This window comes from Pongo abelii, chromosome 7 (genome assembly GCF_028885655.2).
Source record: "Pongo abelii isolate AG06213 chromosome 7, NHGRI_mPonAbe1-v2.0_pri, whole genome shotgun sequence".
Lineage (NCBI taxonomy): Eukaryota > Metazoa > Chordata > Mammalia > Primates > Hominidae > Pongo > Pongo abelii.
The window spans coordinates 121435488-121460506 of record NC_071992.2 but is presented as its reverse complement, the minus strand read 5'-3'; the positions used below and the strand labels follow the sequence as shown (position 1 = coordinate 121460506).

The 25019-nt window shown below is 35.9% G+C and overlaps 1 protein-coding gene across 6 annotated transcripts in view; it reads right to left on the bottom strand.

Moving 5' to 3' along the window:
- Positions 1-25019, bottom strand: part of ZFPM2 (zinc finger protein, FOG family member 2) — a 486429-nt gene that overhangs the window by 354717 nt on the left and 106693 nt on the right. For all 6 annotated transcript variants that reach the window (XM_054518757.2, XM_009244022.4, XM_054518758.2 and 3 more), the window contains one exon: positions 7455-7556. In XM_054518757.2, the coding sequence (XP_054374732.2) occupies positions 7455-7556 (102 nt within the window). The remainder of the gene's footprint in view (positions 1-7454; positions 7557-25019) is intronic.

Here is a 25019-nt window from a genome sequence, read left to right as displayed (position 1 = left end):
TTTTCCAGTACTGTGTCTCATGAAAAGGTCACTGCAATGAAAAGATCCAAAGAAAATTTATCTCAAATTCATTATCTTTAACTTGAATTTCTCAATTTAACTTATGTAAACAAATTAGATGTTTGCAAACTCTAAAACAAGCCACTATCTAAATATACTTAGTTCCCATTCTTATACAGCTGAAGAAGTATAATCATCATAATAGTAATAATAAATTGGTATACTTTATAAAGTTGTTTATGAATCAAAGACATTAGCTGTCTTTCCAAACAGTGATCCAACCTACTTTTTTTTTTCTTTTTGGTTGTGTTTATGTCTGTCCTAATTCTACATGAGAGTGCAAACTGGAGTAGGGAATAAAAGAGAACTTTTTTACTGTGTTCATGTGGCATTCTGTTCTACAAAGAGTCAGGCTTTCGTCTTTTAATCCGATATCCACTTAACTACACTACAGAAGACTTATTTTTTACCCCCTCTTGTTTCATAAAGGGCTCAAAAGTCTGTACCAGTTTTTGACACTTTGTTATAATATTTTCCTGACCCCCCCAATACACACACATGTGAGCACACACACACATACACACACATTCCTCTCTGCCTCATTTTCATATGGACACAAAGCATTGAGATAAAATGATGGTTCATTATAGTGGTACAGAGCTCTTATCTTCATCCAGCAAGAGTCATTTCCTTCCAAAGATTGAAATGCAAATGTGAAAATTAATGATAACTGCATTATCTGATAGCAGAGATAATACCAATTCACTGTCAGAGTAATACACAGTCATTCTAGGATTTCCTCCGCTTCTCACAATATTCTTCTTACTGTCAGACTATATCTATGGTTAACTATGTTTCATAGGTTTCTGTTAATTTACTTCAAATGGCATTTCCCAGATCTTATATCTACCACATTTTCCCAATCAAAAAGGAAACGAAATCAGAACTGTAATCTTCAAGCCCTTCTTTGGACTAGTAAAGAGGGGGAAAAAGCTGTATCATTAAGTATGTGCTTCTATCTCACAGTGGTCTTCTGGCTACAGTTTCACTTTATGCAAAAGTGATCATCTTACTAGTTTAATTTAAAGTACAAAGCAGAACTTGCCTGATCATCTGTATATATCCATAATGTTAAACAGCAACTGTATAAAGCAACTTATTTACAGATACCTTGACCAATTTTTAGTCAAGATGCAACAAGTAGACAGGTCTGATTTTGCCCTAGACATTTATTTTTGAAAATTTATTTACATAAAAAATAAAATAAAAATAAAAATAAAATAAAATATTAGGAAAAAAAAAAAAAAAACAACCAAAAAAAAAAAAAACGTTTTTTTCCATAAAGAACATTAGTGGGACAACTTAAAATTTAAAGGTCTGTAAAATGCACACACATACACACACACACACACACACACACACACACACACACACACACACACACACGGAGAGAGAGAGACCAAGAGAGATGGAGACAGAGAGAAATGGAGACAGAGCGAGAGGGAGGGAGAGGTAGGAAAAGGGAAGCAGGGGAAGGGGAAGGAGAAGGGAAGAAGGATAGAGGAGTGGAAATGAGGAGAAAAAGCAAATGCATTAAAATACTAACATTTAGGGAATGTAGATGAAGGGTATATATAAAAATTCTTTGAACTATTAAAAAAAAAAAAATTCTTGAATTGAATCATGTTTTAAGTCAGGTGGAATAGAACATACTTAACATAATACTACGATGACTTTTACATTGCAAAATCATTTGCCAAATTAACTCACTGCAACTAATGTTTAACAACGACTTATTACATGTAAGGCATTGTAATGGCCACACAGGTACAATTGCTGAAATGATAGTAAAAGTAATATTAAGAGTAATTAATTGAGCACTTAGGAAGCTCTGAGCTCCATGCTTTAGATGTAAAATCTCATTAATTATGTAGTTATTATTATTAGCCCTAATTTACAAACAAGGAAACTGAGGCCTTGGAGTGTTAATAGCTTGCTCAAAGTCACAAAATTGATAAGTGGCAGAGCCAAGATATAAACAGAGGGAAGGTTTTTGGTCTTCTCCATTCATGACATTACCCACAAAATAATTTACCTTTGATGGAAACTCTGACTTATCAGCATAGCAGCAAGTTTTAATATTTGAAAATGTATAATACAAAAAATGATTACTAATTTTATTCTATTAATTCATCAAATCATCAATATAGTGTTGGATTTTCTACTTCATTTTTATTGAAATGACCCAAAGCTTAACATATAAATATTAAAATCTATTTAAATAGAGGTATACACTTATCCTGAAAAGTTTGTGTCAAAGAATTTCAATACCTGCTCAAAATGTTATACCTGTGTATGTCTGCATTAACACATGTTATTGGGGGGGGGTACATGTACTTATTTGCATATTTAAGTAGCATGATATTTTCCTTTCCTTTATTTGAGCTCCTGGAAGTTTCAATTATAGCTGCTATAAGCCTGATGGTAAGACCAAGATTTCATGCAATCTTGTACCAGACAAATCAGATTTTCACTATTCTCAAGTGCAAAAAGAAGTAACCATGTTTTAATAAAGTAATTCAGAGAATTAGCATACTGAAAGTTGATGTAAGTAAGATGTGACTTTTAAGGTGCTTGTTTCAGAAAGGTAGATGACAGATTTATGAATATTTACCTAAATTTTCTTTCCCTAGTCTCCTTCTAAATACAAGTACAGAAAACAGACTTCGGTCATGGAATGTGGTTCTTAAGATCGCCAGGGATGTAAACACTATTTTCAAAATAAGGTCAACATTCCAACATTGGTCAGTCTGAAAGGACATAGTGAAAAGTGTTTAACAAAGTTCAGTCCTAGGGTAAGGGAAGACCACTTACATTTAGCAAGTCCTATTCTCTCCCAAGTTCTGTGCTGGACACTTTGTAAATATCACCTCTTTCAAATTTCATCCAAATCACAGTATTTCAAGCTATTATTATTCCCATTTTAAAGATAAGGAAACTGAAGCTTGGCCTAAACTTCTGAACTTAACATGCCAGATCTAAAATCTGTACACTTCATTCTGTAGTTTAAACCATACTCTACTCTCCATTCTATGAGATGCTTAATTATTGCATCAGTGACTCAAATACGGTACATGAATAATTAAAGAAGCCTACAGGAGGGAAATGACATCAAAAAAATGAGAATACGGACAGCATCATGTTACACCTTGAACTTCTCCCAAGTGCTTTTAACAATTATTACAATAAATGCAAGATAAATATTTATTGAATAATTAGACGTATAAGAATATTGGTAAACTGAAGAACTTGTGAGAGTGATAAAACCAAAATTTGTGAGGACAATCAAAGAAAATAAAAGATGTTTACTAAAAAGAAGACAGATGAGATAAATAAAATATAGGCAAAGACAGATGAAAAACCAGAATAGTGAAGAGCAAATGTTCTGTGAATTAGATTCCAAGCAAAGAAGTGTCCAAGTAAAATTTTATAAGAAAGAACAATTACATTAACAGATGTGAGAGGTACTGAAATAATGAGATAATGACTCTTATATTGGCCTGAACCTTACTAGCTTAGTGTGTCTAGCTTTTCATTCAAACCATGAAAGATTCATAGGAACTTGAAGTATACTTAAATAGGAATCAGAAACATTTAAACATGAAAGAATTTCACATAGAAATGTTTACATGTAAGATAATTTTCTTAAAGATAGTTTAGGTTCCACTTAATCATAACAGCTAACAAAGGTGTGAGCAATAGTGATAACAAAACATATCTTTTTTTTTTCTTTTTTTTATTATTATTATTATTATTATTATTATTATTATACTTTAGGTTTTATGGTACATGTGCACAATGTGCAGGTAAGTTACATATGTATACATGTGCCATGCATCTTTTAGTTGAATAACATAAGGAAAAAAGTACTTTCCACTGTGGAATCTGCATTTGATAAAATGGAACACTTCAGACGGGAGTTGATTCATTATTTAATTCAGCCATCAAGAAAGGCTGTGGCGTCGTCGTCAATCAAACTCTTTTAAAAAAAGATAAATCCTGATCCATCTTAAATGACGTCAGCTCTATGCCTCAAATTCTTTAGATAATTTCCCCGTCCTTTGACTCTGTTCTATTTTAAGAGAAAATCATCTCTCTCAGGGTGACTGTCAGAACTGAGGTGGAGAACCTTAAAATTAGAAGACCTTGAAATCCAAATCTGTTTCAATACCTCATATCTTAATCAATAATTTGCGGCTAAACTCAATTAGTATGACAAAACTTTTCTCTTTATTTCATCAGATATACTACTGGGCATTAGAAACTCTAAGAAGAATTTTAAAAGGTTCGGCTTCAAGACTCAACAACTGCAAAGCCACAATAATGGTCACTGGCATTTTATGTATATGATCTGATTTAATTCTCTAAGAGTTGTTAATATTATTTTCTATTTTTTACAAATGAGGATATAGGTAAAGAGAGAACAGGTTTTTGGGTTTTTTTTTGCCAAACTTCCAAATTTTTTGCCAAAAATCTCCCAGCTAGTGAGTATTAAATCCAGAATTGAACCTAAACCCATGGAATCTAAACTAAAGCCTATTTTATTTTTTTATTAATTTTTAATTTTTGTGGGTATACAGTAGGTGTATATATTCATGGGGCATATGAGATATTTTAAGACAGGAAAACAATGTGTAATAGTCATATCAGGGTAAATGGGGTAACCATCAGTAAAGCCCATTTTCCAATACGTTTGGAAACTGTCACTAAAAGTTGCACAATTTTCTCTGTGACTACAGTTGGACAATGCCAGTACTATTTCATTAATAACAAAACTTGCAGTAGTAACATCGAAGTAATTGCTGTTTATGCAATAGCGAAAGCGCGAAATACCCCCACTTTCTCCCGAATCTCCTGATTAAAGGAAATTAATGAATATTCTACCTTCAAAAGTAAATAAATAGATATTATTTTGTTATGAATCAACTTCAATTCAGGGATTTTCATAATAATAAAACCCCTTTTTCGGCTAAATGTGTATAGAGAAAAAATTGTTATTTATTTTATAATAGACAAAGAAGAAATTTTCTTGTAGGCACACCTGCTTAGAGATATATTTTCTCTTCAAAGTTTTGTCATAACCATATGTGCCCAGAAAAGAGTATAAAGTTTTTTTTTACCAATATCAAATAAATAAAAACAACATTAAATTAAATACATTAAATAAATTTAAATGAAAATGCAAAATTCTTCATTTTGAATGACAGCATAATTCTTCACCTTGTTCACTTTCTCTCCCCTTCTTTTTTTTAGCCACAAATACAACTTTATTTCTCGAAAAGCTTCCTGAAAAAGGTAGCACTTGGCGTACAGCATGTGTTTGGCATTTTATCCCCTAAAATTTGCTTACTTACTCCCAAGTCACTAGAAAAGCTATGGGCCTCAGACATAAACAAAGATAAAAACCTACTCCCTACAAATTTTCCCCATTGTAAGAGTAAGCCAGAATGTACCTTTTCGCAAGCAGGCATATCTAAAAGACCAACTCAACTTTTAAATGTAAAAACACTTCTAAATTAACATATACATACTTAATTCTACGAATAAAGAACTATCGCCGGGCACAGTAGCTCACGCCTGTAATCCCAGCACTTTGGGAGGCCAAGGTGGGCGGATCACGAGGTCAGGAGATCGAGACCATCCTGGCTACTACGGTGAAACCCCATCTCTACTAAAAATACAAAAAATTAGCCGGGTGCAGTGGCACACGCCTGTAGTCCCAGCTACGTGGGAGGCTGAGGCAGGAGAATCGCTTTAACTTGGGAGGCGGAGGTTGTGGTGAGCCGAGATCGTGCCACTGCACTCCAGCCTGGGCGACAGAGTGAGACTCTGTCTCAAAAAGAAAAAAGAAAAGAAAAAACTATAAGAGGCTGGGTGCAGTGACTCATGCTTGTAATCCCCTTGGGAGGCTGAGTCGGGCAGATCATTTGAGCTCAGGAGTTTGAGACTAGCCTGGGCCACATGATGAGACCCAGTCTCTACAAAAAATATAAAAATTAGCCAGTTGTGGTGGTGCATGCCTGAAGTCCCAGCTACTTGCAGGGCTGAGGTGGGAGGATCACTTGAGGCTGGGAGTTGGAGGCTGCAGTGAGCCCAGATCATGCCGCTGCACCCCAGACGGGGCAACAGAGTGAGACCCTGTCTCAAAAAAAAAAAAAAAAAAAGGAACTATAATATATAAAAGTTCACTCACTGTTTTTAAGTTAAAGGTAACCTCCATGACAAAACCTAGATGTTCCGAAAATCTTTTTCCTATTTTTTTTTTTAATCGAGGGAATTCTTCCCCACATTGAGAAGAAGCATCATGCCATAAGGTGAAAATGCCACAAGGCTATATTTTCCTTCAAACTCTTAAAATGTGGTAATAAGGTACTTTAAATATAATACATTTTTGATATAAAATCTTGTATAGCATTATGTTATAGTACACAGAATACAAACATTTGTGTGTATGATGAATAACATTAGAAATGACATCATAATAATCAGATATACTGTATCTTCATTTTTGTTTGCATTATATTTTCCAGCTGCTGGTTTCAGAAAATTACTGCTGGAGTTCCTCTCTTCTTCACGTACAGCAGAGAGCAATTTGCAAAGTCATGCAAGGGTGAAAATGTGATTGAAATATAGGGATCTTTCTTAATGAAAAACGTTACTGCTTTGGAAATTATGGCTAAAACTATTTCAGAACTCACTTATATTCTTAAACCTTGTGACATAATAGTCTCCATTTATAAATATACTATCAATTGTAAATCACTTGGCACCAAATATAAAGCCTTTTTTCTGCAGAGTTCTTTTGACTGTTATATATTTACATACATTTATATTGCTGTGGTGGAGTATTTTGATCAGTTTTTGTTTTTCTTTAAATGATTAAATGTCAAGATCTTTAAAATCAAATGTAATTTTCCTCATCAAAATGAAAATGTTACTCAAAACCTAAATCAAAAGGGGGCATCTTTTGATATTTTCTAAACTTCTAAATACGTATTGAGGTTCAACCTATGACTTAAAACATGACTAAACTGAAAATGATAGTTCTTTGAAGTACTATTGTTTCTTGTTTGTAAGCTTTAATATTGTGCCCAATTTAAATTTGGACATAGCTTAAAGATCCTTTGTTCAAAGAAGCAAGTAGAATTGACTAATTTTACATGATGATGAAAGAAAAAAACAATGGAAACTTCAAGCAGAGGTAGCACTTTGGTTTTTATAATTTATATAACAAGAATCTAAGAAGTATTTTTAAAATAATAATCTTTATTTAAACTCTCATGTAACCAGCACACAAAACATTTTTTGCAAGCTAACTAATGTTCAAGAAAAAAAGAAAAATGTGTATTTCTAACAGTAGTAAAGACTCTTGAATTTTAAATATTCTCTCCTACCTGGTCCATCCCAGTCATCTGTCTCAACTCCAGGTTGCCCCGGTTTTTCTGACTGTGAGTCCCCATCTGATTCTGCTGTCTCCTGGATTCCTTCATCATCACCTGGAAAACACCAACACAAGGAGAGAAAGAAAATGAGCAAAGCTCTCTCTTTCACATTCACATCCTCATAAAGGGCTGTCCTTATCTAATATCTAATTACAGGTTTGTTATACATATTGTCATTATACTAATAAATGTTCATGATTATTTTGATATCTATTGTGGCTTCACAATAAAGAAAATCAGTATTTGTTTTCAATAAATGAATGAAGTTAAGTACTATAAACAATAAAAACATTTCCATGTAAATTTTCCTTTGGAGTTATTAATATATATAAGAAGAAAATGAAACTGCAGTTTATAATTTTTTCTAATACTTTCAATACAGAAAAACTTAACTCATTTATTTCCAAATTATAACTTTTCTAAAGACAAGATGCAGATAAATAAATATCATAGAATACGACATATTTATGGTTTTGGTTGAATTTAGATTACTTTGAAGAACTATTTTATTTTTCCCCAGTTTTATGCTTGCTAAGACTGGGTCTTATTTGTTTTAAAAATGTAGTATAAAAGGCCATAATTAAATGATTAGCCAGCAACTCAACTCCTCACCGTAAAAGAAACTATAAACCTATATTTTTGCTTGAATAAATACAGCTAGTTTCTATAATTTTATGCCATCATTTTCACCTTAAAAAGGCAGTAACATTCTGAGCAAAAATATAGTTATGGCAAAGGAGAAACCTTAATGATACAACCATATTTTAAAAGTAAAAAGTCTAATTAATGAGTACCTTCATTTTAAGTGATACTGTAACAAAGTATGTGCTGCTTTTAAGAAAAGTAGTCCACTTTAACATAATGCATACTTTAAAATATTAACTAATATTTTGCCAGAAATGGTAATAAAATAAAAACAAAAAAGAAAGTATGAAGACAAAAAAACATGAATACCAAAATCACAGCAACTATGCCTTGAATTTAATAATGCCAAGTTTTTTTTTTTTTTTTTTGAGAAGGAGTCTTACTCGCTCTGTCACCGAGGCTGGAGTGCAATGGTGAAATTTCAGCTCACCGCAACCTCCACCTCCCAGGTTCAAGCGATTCTCCTGCCTCAGCCTCCCAAGTAGCTGGGATTACAGGTGACTGCCACCACGCCCGGCTAATTTTTGTATTTTTAGTAGAGATGGGGTTTCACCATGTTGGCCAAGCTGGTCTTGAACTCTTGACCTCGAGTGATCCACCTGCCTCGGCCTCCCAAAGTGCTGGGATTACAGGTATGACACTGTGCCCGGCCAATAATGCCAAGATTTTTAAATTAAATTGCTTGCCTATCTAGCTTTCTCTGAAGTATCCAATAACTATTTTCCAGTTTCCCAACCCTCTAATACCACTTAAATCTTTATATGATTATACAAAAAAAAACACTGAACTTCTAAAAACTTCCAAAGTTACTTAGAAAATACAGAATTTTCAGGAAATCATGGTTACAATGAATGACACTTAACATGACGTTAATATGAGTTTTGAAGTTAAAATTCCATACATTTTATTTTCATTTCTATGTGTAGCTTCATAAAATGAATTTAAAAACTGTAATAAAGGTAAGGAGTAGGAATGTAGAAACCCAGGGTCAGCTCTGTTGAACTCAGTTTACTTAACAGAAAGCATGGATTCTAGTGGATATTAAAGAATAAAATACATAAACCACACCACTGAATCCCATGTCTGAAATTGAAATATTTTTGAAAATATTTTTCCTTTCAGAACTATCAGAATGAACACTAATGAAATTCCCTCCATAAAATATTGAGCATCTACTATGTTTAAGGAACTGTGGTAGGTGCAGGATGATATTTACAGAAAAAGACAGTCCCTTTTTGAAAATAAAAACACAAGGAGAGTAAGTTGACAAATAAAAATGCAAGGTAAGGTCCAAGTTTTTTTTGTTGTTTTTTTGTTTTTGTTTTTGTTTTGAGACGGAGTCTCGCTCTGTCGCCCAGGCTGGAGTGCAGTGGCGCAATCTCGGCTCACTGCAAGCTCCACCTCCTGAGTTCACGCCATTCTCCTGCCTCAGCCTCCAGAGTAGCTGGGACTCCAGGCGCCCGCCACCACACCCAGCTAATTTTTTTTTTTTTTTTTTTGTATTTTTAGTAGAGACGGGGTTTCACCGTGTTAGCCAGGATAGTCTCAATCTCCTGACCTCGTGATCCGCCCTCCTCGGCCTCCCAAAGTGGTGGGATTACAGGCATGAGCCACCGCGCCCGGCCCCAAGTTTTCAAAACAAATTTCTAAAACATTTCTAAAACAAATAAGACCAAGTCTCAGCAAGCATAAAGGCACACCGTAAGAAAGGCTCAGGAACAAAAAAGGGTTTATCTTCTGTGCCCCATTTTGCAGGTTACGTAGACGCTAGCCCTGAACTAACCAAGTTCCCTTCTGCCTGACTGTACCTGCTCTGGCCCTTCTCTACTGAGCCTCCTCCTGCTTCTCTCAATCCAGAAACTATGGGATGAAAGCCTGGTGAACAGGAGGTTTATGGTATCCGTTTGGATTGGTCAGATCCCAGGCCATACCAGTAGTCTTTGAATATCACTCCTACATACACGTTAAGTACTGAACTAATGTCATATAATTAGCAGACTGGCATAACTGGAATCGCAATGTTAGCTGTGGTGGAGAACCCTAATGTCTCCTGGACTTTCTCTGCTTGTCCCTTCTTGCTGGTCCCAATCTGCTCTCTTCCTTCTTGGCCCTGCTTTGTGACCCAGGGATCCTGAACTCCTATAGACTCCAACACTAGGGTGCCCTTGGCCTCTGATTTCTTTTTTTCTTTCTTTCTTTTTTTTTTTTTTTTTTTTTTTTGTTGAGACACAGTTTTTGCTCCTTTTGCCCGTTCGGATTATCAGAATGAATACCGATGAAATTCCCTCCATAAAATATTTATTGAGCATCTACTATGTTTAAAGAACTGTGGTAGGTACAGTATGATAGTTACAGAAAATGACAGTCCCTTTTTGAAAATAAAAACACAATTAAGGAGAGTAAGTTGACAAATGAAAATGCAAGGTAAGGTCCAAGGGTTTTTTTTTGTTTTTTTGTTTGTTTGTTTGTTTTTGTTTTGAGATGGAGTCTCACTCTGTCACCCAGGCTGGAGTGCAGTGGTGTGATCTCGGCTCACTGCAACCTCCGCCTCCCAGGTTCAAGTGATTCTTCTGCCTCAGCCTCCCAAGTAGCTGGGATTACAGGCACGCGCCACCATGCCCGGCTGATTTTTTTTTTTTGTATTTTTAGTGGAGATGGGGTTTCACCATGTTGGCCAGGATGGTCTCCATCTCTTGACCTCGTGATCCACCCGCCTCGGCCTCCCATAGTGCTGGGATTACAGGCGTGAGCCACCGCTCCCATCTCTTGGCCTCTGATTTCTGAGTTCAGCCACCGGAGGCACTGATAGCATAGCAGAGGATCAGAGGTAGGAGGAGAGAGAAGTCAGGTATTCATCCCTTATTCCCTTCCTTCTTGATGGTCTTCAGTTGCTAGCAGTGACTGTATCGCAGAATTAGAGCTCCTGTTCTATGTTGCCCTCCTGCTCCTGCATCTTCTCTCATGTCTTTTGGGACCAGAAGTGCTAACAGCTTCCTACTGTGGTGAACCCTTAGATGCTTCCCATCCCTGGTTCGTTTCCCTAGTCCCGCCCACACCTTGTGCACTATCCCTTCACCAAAATACCTTTAGTTAAACCCAGTGACCACATCATCAGTTTCCTGATGGACTCTTACTGATACACCCCATTTCTTCTCAACTTCTTATGCTACTTTTATGATTTGGGGCCAGTCACCATGTATGCAATATTTTGGGTGCTACTTTCTTTAAATTGACTCACTTTTTAATAACTTATTTCATAAACTAAAAAAAACCCCAAAAATGTATTTTAAAAACAAACAACATATATGAAAAACAAAAACTTTATCACTACTACAAAGGGAAAATCAGTATCACATGCCAAAAATAGAAAGTAATCACAAAATAGATTCAACAAAAATACAGATAATACTATTAAATGCTAGCTACCATGTCTATTTAGACTCTGAGTTTCTATCTCATTGCTTTGTATTAGAAAGAGTAGCAAGTACTAGAGGAGTATTTAAGTGATAAATGGTAATATGAAATTGAGACATTCTCACTGATATACAAAGAATATAAGAAGCTTGAGAACATTTTTACCATTGATTCAAGGCTATTTAATAAAATATCAGTTTACCATCTTAATCTTCTTGAGTGCCACTAGGGATACCTGACCCAATTTGGGGAAACATTGACCTTTCCAATACTTAATTTTTCATGGAGGCTAGAATCTACACAATTATTTACCACTTAGGTGAGTGACCTTTTCATTACATTTCCACAGACTAAATGGAGTTTCACTCTGGGAGCTAATTCAGGGATGTATACAAAAGGAGTTGTTCTCCCCAATGGTAAAGAATAGAGAATATACCCTACAGTTTTTAAATAGTATCCACTCCTTCCAAACACTTTTCTTATTCCTTATGAATCTTGAAACACAGGGATTTGAGCACCAGAGGGGACTTTGGAAAACAGGAAAACATGTAGCCCAAATTAGATCAATTTACTATTCAGGAAATTGATGCACAGATAGGGTCAATAACTTATCCATGGTCTTACAGCTACCATATTAGTTTCTGCATAAGGAACTTCCTCAACTCTCATGTTCCGGCAATAAGTGCTTCCCACACATCACAGGGGTGGCAGACTGAAGCAGTTTTATGTAAATCTCCTTTCCCCAACAAGCAGGATAGTAGGGCTATGGCATCATAAAGGCCACCAAGAACAGCAGTTTGTACAAGTTTATCAATTAAATTTGAGTCTCCTAATTGCTAGTCTGGCATTCTTTCCAAAACATCCTTTCTCTTTACATCTCTCCTCCAGTTGAGGAGAGAACCATGAACACCTGAATAATAATCCCAGAGCAACCCATTAACAAACAACCATGAGGCCACACTGTTAAAAATTATATAGCCAAGGGCCCAGATAACAGAGAATAAAATCTAAGCAGAACCACTTAGAGAAGTTATTTTATATTCTGGTATTAACTGTATTGTCCTTACATTCACACAAAGGAGTAAGCCTTCCTGCATCTTACTGTTAACATTTTAGTTGGAAATACATGGAGCTATGCAAAATTCAATCAATCATTAACATTACTCACACATATTTTTGAAAATATAATGAGAAATATGAAAAAAAAACAGTGCTTTCTGTTGAGGACCATATAATCTAGTTGGGGAAATAGGCAATATGCATGAGAGCAGTAGCCACTGATAAAAACCTACAATTAAGATAGTTCATGAATAATTCCAAGTGGTAAGACATAAAGTATAGAAATTCAGAGACCAGAAGCACAAAAAGAGACTGACCATGAAGAAGCCATATAATGAATTTTGGAGTTCTACCTTCATGTTGACTGCAATGAGATGTACTGGAGGTATTTCAGTGGGGGGACTGATATGACCCTGTGATACAAATACAGTAATCAACCTATATTGACTAAGTTCCTATGAACATAACTTATCAGACTTCCGGTCTTTTGAGTTCTCCCTTATTCATTCCGTAACAACACTCATGTCTCAGACATTCTCTCTCCCAATTTTTGTGAGACCATGGTTAAGTCTACCCCAAAATATTTTATTAGGCAAATTACATATTTTTGGAAGAAAAAATAATGAGAAAAAATAGAAAGGAGTGTGTCTGGAAGAATACATTGCCGAGTAATCAGAGCTACCACAAAAATTAGAACTTAAAGAAAATGATCCAGTTCAATTGATAAATGTTCACCTCTGCTAAACAGAAGTCATACAAAGTGTTCTTTATTAGTTCATTAAAACACAGCTTTTTCAGGCCCAGGCACTGTGTTGGGCACTGAGAATATAAAACAAACGACTTCTCTCATCTATCACATATAGACCAGTGTAGGATATAGACAGATCAATAGGGAGTTGCAAGCTGGTGTGATGAGTGTTTTGAGGGGAGAAGTTCATGATGGGACAGGAGCATACAAGCATGACAACAAACCCAGACTTGATGCCACAGAAGTTTCTTGGAGGAAGAAACCAATAAATGTCTGAAAATTTGAAGACATGAAACTGAACTCTGTAAGTTTAATATTCTGATGCTACATGACTAGAAACAACTTTTTATTTTAATTATTATTATTATTTTTTTGGAGACAGAGTCTCGCCCTGCCAGGCTGGAGTGCAGTAGCACGATCTTGGCTCACTGCAACCTCCACTTCCTGGGTTCAAGCAATTGTCCTGCCGCAGCCTCCTGAGTAGCTGGGATTACAGATGCGCACCACCATGCCCATCTAATTTTTGTATTTTTAGTAGAGATGGGGTTTCACTATGTTAGCCAGGCTGGTCACGAACTCCTGACCTCTGATGATCCACTCACCTGGGCCTCTCAAAGTGCTGGGATTACAGGCGTGAGCCACCACTCCCGGCCAGAAACAATTTTTAACATTAAAAATGGCAGCCACCTTCCCAAAGAGTCCCATAGGAAAAAGATTATGGTAATTAAGTTATTGGGCAGGAAACACGGCAGCTTGAAGGTGGTGAAACTAGATAACTCAATGATGTAAGAGTATAATCCAGAAGACGTTTTAAGATGCTAAAAAGTACTTCAACTGTCTAATGGCTGACCGAGTGAAGTCCTTTCCTTCATTCAGTATATGCCAAATTTACCCCTGATCATTCTCATCCAGTATCTGACAGAAAAAGAAAATGGCAAGATGAAAATATTGTAATTCAACCTATTAAGGGGTTGATTGAACTAGTAGTTTCATATGATTAAAAAACTTTCATTAAATGTCACTTAACTGCCAAATCAGAACTGTAGAACTTAGATTTCAACCTGGTAGCAATACTGAATATTGATAACCTAGATTCATTGGATGATTTGCTCCAATTTGTTTCATTCATTACAAATAATTGGAGATACTGAAAATAAGTATTGTCGAATATTTAAAGAAGCACTACAAAAGTAGTTAAGTATACACATTTAACAGCTCAAAATAAATTACATTTTGCACATATTTTAAGCTACTTGTAAAACTAAGTAAGGGGTATGCAATACATATCACATTAATAAAAAAATCTGGAGAGGAAAGAATAGTTTAAACTTTCTAATTATTTAATCTTTTCTTAAAGAAAGAATGCAAATAAAAAAGGAAAGATGATTAAAACAAAATAATCTCATACGAAATGATAAATTTGGATGTAGAAAACAGAATGGATCCGAATTTAATTCATATTCATTTCAATATCTGCTATATGCAAAACACTGAAATCGTAGAGATGAATAAGGTATAGATCATGTCATCAAGACCAGATTCTATATTAAATCTAAACATGGCTATCATCTCTTAAGCACTACTCAGCACTTCGTATATTGCTAAATGTTTTATAAACATCACATCAACAGCTCTGCCATGTATTAATATTCCTATAGTTCAGAAAAATGAACCAAGGGGGAGAGATGTGGAAAGATGCCCAGGCACATTACTAGTAAGTGGCAGAACCAGGATTTGATGTCAAGTTAGTCTGACTCCAAAGACCATGCCCCTAACTTATTAGGACATTACCATGAAGTTGACTACATGGCAAGCAACAGAGACAGCAGGATGTGATCTGACAGCTGCTTTCTCCTTATCATGTTTAAGTCCCATTTCTTCATTATGGTTGCATAATTTTTTTTTTTTTTTTTGGAGACGGAGTTTCGCTCTTGTTGCCCAGGCTGGAGTGCAATGGCTCAATCCTGGCTCACCACAACCTCTGCCTCAAGGGTTCAAGCGATTCTCCTGCTTCAGCCTTCCCAAGTAGCTGAGACCACAGGCACACACCACCATGCCCGGTCAATTTTGTATTTTTAGTAGAGACGGGGTTTCTGCATGTTGGTCAGGCTGGTCTTGAACTCCCGACCTCAGGTGACCAGCCTGCTTCAGCCTCCCAAAGTGCTGGGATTACAGGTGTGAGCCACCATGCCCAGCCGCTTGCATATTAAAATAAAATGTTTAACGGATTTGATCTTCATAAGCACTATTTTTTCCCTAAGGTTTACTATTTTACTTGGCACTTAGAAAAATCAACTACATACAAATGTTAATCAATTACCATTGCTCACTGAGCACTTAAAAAATTAGATTTTAGTTTCATTCTTTTTACCATAACTTACTACAATATCATTACATTTGCTAATTAATTGCTTTCAGCACATTCTTTCTATTTAATAAATAAAATGTCATAATTTTCCAACTTTTAGACCCTTCATCTTCTAACTTTATCTCAGAAAACTAGTTCTTATTTTTATGGTAATGTTTTGACATAATTCATTTTTTAATGCTTTTTACTAATGAAAAATAAGTGATTAAAATAATTTAATCAAATATGAAATCTTTGAATTACTTTTAAGAAACTATTTTTTTCTCACAATAGAGACTTGCTTCTTTCCTTCCAATATATTTATTCTCATGAAAAAGTTATAAATATAATTTTATTTTCATATTAACCCAAGCTTCTTCCTAGTTTAAATGAAATTGACTTTATTGACCAACATTTTTTTTTACTTCTATCCATTTTTGATTCTATGTTTGAAATCAGTACTCTAGAGTAGCTTAGGAAAACTGGAATGAATAATTAATAGCAAGATAATAATGACAAGTTTGTCAAGATACTGCTTCACGAGCTGTGTTGGTAGGAAGAGGAAAGGAAGACAGAAAAAGGATGCCAAGAAGAGAATTACAGAAAGAGCTAGGAAGTCATTTGACATCCATTCATTTACTTTCTAAATTTTTTATTCATATACTTTTAAATAGAAATTTCAGTGTATTTTCAGCAAAGCGTAAACATATTTAATGGGATAACCACTATATATATCCAGCGACCAATTCATAAAATGATGAAATGGAATAAATGTCAAGCAGTAACAAAATCTATAATATTTCTAAAATTATGGCTATGAAGTTAATGGTTTTCTGTTGCAAGATTAAACTCTTTTGTTACTCTTTTAAAAGACAGCATACGTATTTTGTGGGCCTTTCCATTTTTCTTAGTCTAGGTTTCAGAATCAATGAGAGTCCTACAGGAGGAAATTGAAGGTGTTATTGAGCAATATAATGCGTAGCATAAATGGCTCGGGGAAATGCACTTGAATATAGTCTTTGAAACACATGAAACAGAATCTTTAAATACCATCTTAGGTATTGTTGGTAAGGTGGTAAAAGTAGTGGCTCCACTCGCCAGGCAAAAATAATTTAAAAACCGCAAACAAACACCTTTTCACTGAAAGTTAAATACTTCTGTAGAAATTAAAGATTTGCCACATTCCGAGACAGTCACTTTTTCAGCACAGAATAGCAGCAGTGTTTGAAAGCAGTCATGCAAGCAAACAGCCCTTCTCAACCTTGCTCTTTTAATCCATGTAGTTCCTATCAATATTAACCTCTTATAGAAATTCTTGTACAATATAACTATTGAACTTTCTTGACTAGGAGTGTTACTGTAGCTGTTAGTCATCCCTATAATGTATTTTGCAATCAGCTAAATCATCAAAGTATTTTTTAACAATGAACAGTTCAGAAGTGACAGATCTACTTTCTTGTTCACAACTGCTTATCAGAGAATAGATATCACATATGTTTTCCAGGTGCTTCCTATAGTTAGGATACCTTCACAGAAGCAGCTCATGAAAGATAAGGTCATAAAAGAGATGAAAAATGTGTGAGCTTCATACACTTATGGTTTTATCATCAGACAAGATAGCTTTGGTTAAAGGACTGTAACAGTCAAAAACAGAAAACTGCAGCTCATACTGAAGGGCGAGGACATTAAAGTTTAAGATTCAGTTTGTGTTTGCTTTGCCTAATAGCCTCACAATATTGTGTAACTTAAAACAATTGTTTGGTTATAGATTATCCAAACAGAAATGTCATGTTAAATTAACTCTATGTTAACAAATTATAGACACGATTTTATCTCCAGGAACAAAAATAAAAACATGCAGCTGTTCCCTTTATGGCAATACCTAAAAAAAAATTTAAAAAAAATTAAGAATTTCAACTGTTTGAAAAGAATAGACTCATTATGTTTGTGGATTCCTATCCTGGTTTCTAACTCAGGTGTCCCTTTGACTTACTACTTATGTATAATAAAATGTGGAGTTTTCCCATCTTCTGGATAGTTATATTCAATATACAATTATTTTTTAAAAATGCATGTGACTTCTTTGTAACTTATTTGGGGCTTTCCTATCTGACAAAATGTTATTATTTTGACAGTAGCTTCAGACTCCTTAATATGAAAGATTAAGCAAATCAAAAGACTAGAACCCACATTTATTTGGCTATACATTTGAGGACCGCAGATGAGGAAACAATCCTGAAACAGTTGATAACAGTGGCCCAGGGCTAACACTGTCATGTTGAGAAGAAACTCAATTTCTTTTTTCTTTTTGAGATGGAGTCTCGCTGTGCCTCCCAGGCTGGAGTGCAGTGGCGTGATCTCGGCTCACTGCAAGCTCCGCCTCCCGGGTTCACGCCATTCTCCTGCCTCAGCCTCCTGAGTAGCTGGGACTACAGGCTCCCGCCACCATGCCCGGCTAATTTTTTGTATTTTTAGTAGAGATGGGGTTTCACCGTGTTAGCCAGGATGGTCTCGATTTCCTGACCTTATGATCCGCCCGCCTCGGCCTCCCAAAGTGCTGAGATTACAGGCGTGAGCCACCGTGCCCAGCCTCAATTTCTATAGTTAATGCATGACTACTGCCATTTGTAGTGCTTCATCATAGCTAGTAAGGGGAAAATATTGAAAATACGAATGTTTATGTTTACCGACATCATGTAAAAGTCACAATTAAAGTATTGATAACTGAGGAAGAAAGAACATTGAATTATTGAACACAGTACTGAACATTTATCCCTGCTATCAATATTATCCTCCATGTGAAAAGAGTTTTTCTCAAAGTTTAAGTTCACTGAAGATTTGATGCATAAGGGAAATTTCCACATGAGACAAAATAAGACAACTTTTAATCGGTATATCTCTCGATAATTTTATTCTTCATTATTTCTCTCAACGAGCACATGAAAGGGTGAGATACATAAGCAAGTGTGGGAAAATAAGGCATTCAAGGCATTCTATTTTTTTTTTCTTTTGAGTCAGAGTCTTGCCAAAGCTGGAGTGCAGCAATGCAATCAGTTCACTGTAACCTTGAACTCCTGGGCTCAAGCAATCCTCCTGCCTCAGCCTCAAGTAGCTAGAACAACAGGCCCAAGCCACCATGCCCACCTAATTATTTTTATGTTTTGTAGATATAAGTGTCTCACTGTATTGCCCAGGCTAGTCTCAAACTCCTGGCCTCAAGTGATCCTCCTGCTGCAGCCTCCCAAAGTGCTGAGATTACAGGCATGAGCCACTGCACCCAGTCCAACATTCTATTTTAAATGATGTTTCTAAAATTTATATTTCAAAGCTTATATTTAAATAATTTTTATTATCCCTTCCCCTACCTTCCCTTCAAAAAGTCTCACTGTAACTAATATCATTCCCATCAGAGGAAGATTCTAAATAGCTAAGACATTTCTTGTTCCAAAGAAGAGACACAGTAACACCTTATGGTCTCTAAATGAGGATATTCTGTACTATAACCCAATCACAATTCTATTGTTCTGCTAGCAAGAAACCACTATCCCTTCTGTTTGTCGGCCTCTGTGTTTATTTAAGAATATTATTTGTAAGCAATCACTCATTATCAAAGTGTTCCATTGTATTATTAAATAGGACTTTATTTAAGCTACACATTCAAAATGCTAAGGCTGGAGAAGTAGCCAATAGAGAAAGCATATTCTAGGCCTAACAAAGGCATCGTTCCATATCTGAATGCCCTTTATATAACACTAGTTCAAACACTCTAATGATGAATGACTCTCAGAGCTCACAAATAAGGACTAACATTTCTTTCTCCTGACAAATCCTGTTTTTTCCTCCTGCTTGATCACTGGAATTATCTTCCTCTTCCATTTTCTCTCTCTACTATGGCTTATGGAAAGCTCAGATTTGCAATTTCATATTTCAGCTTTCAGAACATTTATCTTCCTCTTTATGCCTTGCCTCTACTATTTCCTGTCCTTAGCCTTATGATCATTGACCTTCCTGGTCTCTCTGGCCCAACTCACACCCGTCTCTATTGCTCTCCTTGTATGTTCACCAGGCTGGTGTCGCTCAAATGCTGTTCCCTCTACCTGAAACTCTATGACTTCTTTTTTGCCGAGTTAATGCCTCGCCAACTTCTATTCCAGCTTAAGGGTCACATTCTTTTTCTTTTCTTTTTTTTTACTTCTGAGACAGAGTCTTGCTCTGTCACCCAGTCTGAACAGTGGTATGGTACTATCACGGCTCACTGTGGCCTCAAACTCCCAGGCCCAAGCAACTCTTCTATCTTAGCCTCCCAAGTAGCTGGGGCCACAGGTATGCACCACCATGCCCCGCTAGGTTTTCTGTTTGTTGTTTTTTATAGAGATGAGGTCTCCCTATGTTGCCAACCTGGTGTCAAACTCCTGGGCTCAAGCAATCCTCCCACCTTGGCCTCCCAAAGTGCTGGGATTACAGGTGTGAGCCACCATGCTTGGCCAAGAGTCATATTCTTACAGACATTTTCTCTGACCTTCCCCACTAGATCAAACCACCCTGAACCATTTGTGTGATTATTTTATTAATGTCTGCCTCCCCACTATAAGGTAAATTCTATGACATCCAGGACCTTCCCTGTGTTTACTTACCATTGTATCCACAGCATGTCTCACATGTCTGACATAGCAGGTGTTCAATAAATATTTGCTGGATTAGCTAATGCAGGAATGTTCAATGTACTGACTGCCATTATGCTTTCATTCATTAATTATTCTAATAACCAAGCAAAGCAAATAAAAGCTATGCATTTTATATAATCTGAAAACCCTCCATAGTAACATAATTTAGAGTTGGGCATATGGCCACTTGACAACAAAACAGAGGCTTCTCTTTTAGCATGGACCACATCATAAAAATAAGTTGTGGGCCAGGTATGGTGGCTCATGCCTGTAATCCCAGCACTTTGGCAAGTCAAGGTGGGCGGGTCAGCTGAGGTCAGGAGTTTGAGACCAGCCTGACTAACATGCTGAAACCCAGTCTCTACTAAAAATACAAAAAAAAAATTATCCAGGCATGGTGGGGGGCGCCTGTAGTCCCAGCTACTCAGGAGGCCGAGGCAGGAGAATCGCTTGAACTCGTGAGACAGAGGTTGCACTGAGCCGAGATCGCTCCATTGCACTCCAGCCTGAGCGACATTGTGAGACTCCATCTCAAAAAAAAAAAAAAAAAAAAAAGTTGTGGACAATGGGATACAAGCCAAAGAGTCCTGTGGCCACTTCTGGGAACCTATTGTTACAGCTGCACCTAATCCTAACAGAGTTTCCACATCTCTGGGAAAAAAAAGAGTATTCTAGGTCCCATCAGCCTCCTTCTAACTCAGATGCACATCTAGCTTCCAACACCAGAGATAGTCCCAAATAAGTTATCACAAGACGCATTCAGACTATTTTTACTACAAGGTCTTCCAACAGCATCTCCTCCCTCAGTGCCAGCAACAGGTTCTCGGCTGCTGGTGATAACACCAGAAAAACATAGATAATACCCACAGCATTTTCCAGAGTTTCAGAAATGTAGAAATTCTTTCCCTCTCTCTTCATTTTTTAGCATAGCACTTTCAAAATCAGGCTTTTCATGAATATCTGTGGTCTCTTTAGGCAAAGGGTAACTTATCCTATAATGATAATAGATTTGGAATTCAGGTATCTAATATAAACACAAACTCTTTTTGTGAATCTGTTTGGTTTTCCAACAAATTAGGAAGTTGAAAACAAACTTAACATTCTTGATCCTGGTTGTCTCCTTTGAAGATCACTAATACTTACAGGTACTAAAAGGGGTTGATTCAGGCTTGGTGGGGACCAAAACTTATACAATTCAGGGGGCCTCCTTAAGAAAAAGAATTCAAAGTCCCACCTAAAAAATTAGGTACAGGGCCTTGGGAGGAGTCTGTCCAAGTGAGGAGTTTTGAAGTTTAAGCTTCATTAACCTCATAGTAACCATAGTAAAGGTCAGAAATATCTTTCTCAGATAAACGGTACTGCCCCAGTGCTCAGGTGTTCAGAAACCCCTGTCAAACGAGCCTCAGAATTCTGAAGCAATACCCAATATTTATTTGAATTATCCAATTGTCCCACACTGTTTTGAACTGTCCTAGGTCTATCATTTGCTAGAAAAATAATTAAACAATTGTGAAATAAACTAAAAAGGAGAATGAATACATCTAATACATTTGACAATGTTAAGTGTGAAAATAAGATGCATACTACATAATTTTTAATATATATTCCTTTTATTAATAATTTGATATTTTTAGGGGCACCTTAAAAGTCACCCAACACAACTGCCAATATTGTAAATAAAACACATCTGAGTTGGGTTTTCCTTAGCATATAAGCTACTTTCCTTGTCCATTTTTTTTAATATCACTTTGCATTTTTGTAGAATTGTTGTTTCTCGTTAAAGGTTATTGTATTTTGGTATTCCCTTTAGGAGTCAGCCACCAATACAGAATATAGGAGTACAGAATGCACAGATTAAATGAGGCAGATGTGTGCTGGTGAGTGGTTTCACATTAGAATGAGGCACATTACCATAAGGAAGCTTGGGAGTGAATGCATTGTTTCCTTAATCAGCCCAAGTTTGACACTATTTCCATATATATATATATCCTTGTCTAACTTGTGCACGTTTTCTTTCCCTTCTTAGGTCACTCCTTCTTAGGTCACTGTATCTTTTTTTTTTTTTTTTTTTTTAGGTCACTGTATCTTTAAGAAATGAGAAAATTCTTTATGTAGTCCTCTTTCTGCCTCTATACATGCATGATCACATACGGCCACACATACATATCCATGCTTACCAGAAACAGGTAACATAGGTTCTCAGTATTGGTTAACTTGCCTGGGCCATAATTTGCATTGAAAAAAATTGCAGTTTACATAAGACCTAAAATACAGTGTCTTGAGCTAATCATATAGCAACAATAGAAATTACATCAAATCACATTGTTAAATACATAGTAAGCAAAGTGTTTTATATATCTGTATGATAGATTTCCAGCTTGATAAATTTATATCATTAAAAATAATCCTGAAAGAGACCTTCCTTTCTGTCAGAAAAATATAATCACAGCCTACTGTCTGTGCAATTCCACTTTCCATCTCTGCTATGTGCTAAGACTTGGTAAGATACAGCCACTGTCAGGTTTCAGAACCGTTCCTTGTCTAATCTTTCTACTTCTCCAGATCTTTGATACAGAACCTGTTAGAATGCATTGCTTACTTTTCCAGTTCCTATGTTTATCTCACTTCCACTCTTACCATCTGTTGTACTGCATTTCCTTCAGAAAAGTGAAAAGTTTTCACAGTGCCCAGAGCTTTCCCTGCAAACAATGCCCTTTTCCCCTCTTCCTTCCTTCCTTTCTTCATTTTTTATTTAGTCTTATTTTGTGTTGAGGTCAAACTATTTTAAAGAGTTCACTTTGCAAACATTTCTACAAGCCTGAAGCTCTTATCCAAATAGTTTTGATGAATTTGTAAACATTCCTGCCATTTATTACTGGCTTCTGCCCAAATACACACATTTTGGTGTGTCCTCACTCTTTTAAATTACCTGAAAGCAACATCATAAGAAACAGGCAGTGAGAAACTGTAGCTTATTGAATGTTTTTAAAACAAGGTAATATAATTTCAGTTAGTATAATGAGACTAACATGCTTTCAATATAGCCCCTTACATTATATCAAAACCTCAACTCCCCTTATTACAAAATGGTTTATATTGATAGAGTCTTTAAAGAAGTACCAAAAGATAGAAATATTTTAAGAACATCCCTAATTCATTTACGTTAGCCTTTTTGTTTATTTGGTTTTGTAAGCACCCTTATTTTTGACTGACACGTCATGTACAATAAGTGTTTATTAGAAAATGCCCAGTTAAAAATACCTTGAATAAGTGAGCTTCATACTTCATATATCTAACCTTCTTCAGATGTTTTCCTCTCCCTCTTTCTACAAGAGTTATATCATAGTGGACATCAGGAAGCAGAATTAGTTCTCTATTTTTATTAAGCACCAATAATGCAAGTTTTAATTTTGTGTTAGTCTTTAGTAGTTTTGTTGACTTTGGCCAAGTTGCTGAGCCTCTGGAAGTCACAGGCAAAAACAGCATCTACCGTGTAGGACAGTAAGCTGATTAGAGATGATACATACACAGGAAGATGTCTGACTTTCGGGAGCAGTCAGCAAATGGACGTTGTTATTACCATTATTAAAATTATTATAATTGGCATATAGCCCTAATGCCAATCTCAGGAATCTCACTGAATGACAAAAAAGAAGCTGAAACAGCAATCTGCATCCTTTATCAGTATTTACTTTATTGGTGCAACACATTCAGTTATTTTTACTTGACCTTTTAAGAACAACAAAAAGTGGCTGAGTTTATTACTATAATTAAATTCATCGCACCACAGCTTTCTACATTTCCCATTACACAGTCTATGTTTAGGCCTACCAGAGATAAAGATATCCCATCAGGTAATGGATGGGCAAACACTTTAATATTGCCTGTTGCTTCTCAAATGATAACAAAAACATTGTGAAAAATTTTACATATTAATAAGAAAATCTACATTTATGTGCGAAGATTAAGAGCTTTTTATCAAGTTTAATATGCCTCAAAAATATCTTTGGCAGACTGCACAGTTGAGATCTGTTGGTCAGCTCACAGAAAGAATGAATTTAGTTTGTCATATGCTAAACAGTAGTACATATTATCATATATTACTTATATAAATGACCATGGGTCATTTCAAACGTTGTATAAAATTAATCACTTTAATTTGGTTGCAATTGTTATGATGATACATCTGAAATGAGAGATGAGGTAAGTAGACAAAGCTTTATCTGACCCTTACATGGAACACTGAGTCATGAAGCAAACTTGTATACCTTCCGATTCCATCAAAACTAAGAAAATGTTTACTCTCATAAGAACAGAGTTCCTTCACATGCTCTCCCATTTTTCCAACAATTGTGGTTTTTTAAAAAAAAATCTCATTCCAAACAAAAACCATGTTTTGGGACTTTTAAGATGGCTATAAAAGAGTGATGCCACAAGGTCATAAGGTATATATTTTTTCAATCTCATGAGATAAAAGCACTTATAGGACACTATTTTTTTGTTTTCAGGTGGAGTCTCACTGTGTTGCCCAGGCTGGAGTGCAGTGGCATGATCTCGGCTCATGGCAACCTCCTCTTCCCGTGTTCAAGCAATTCTCCTGCCCCAGCCTCCAGAGTAGCTGGGACTACAGGCGTGTACCA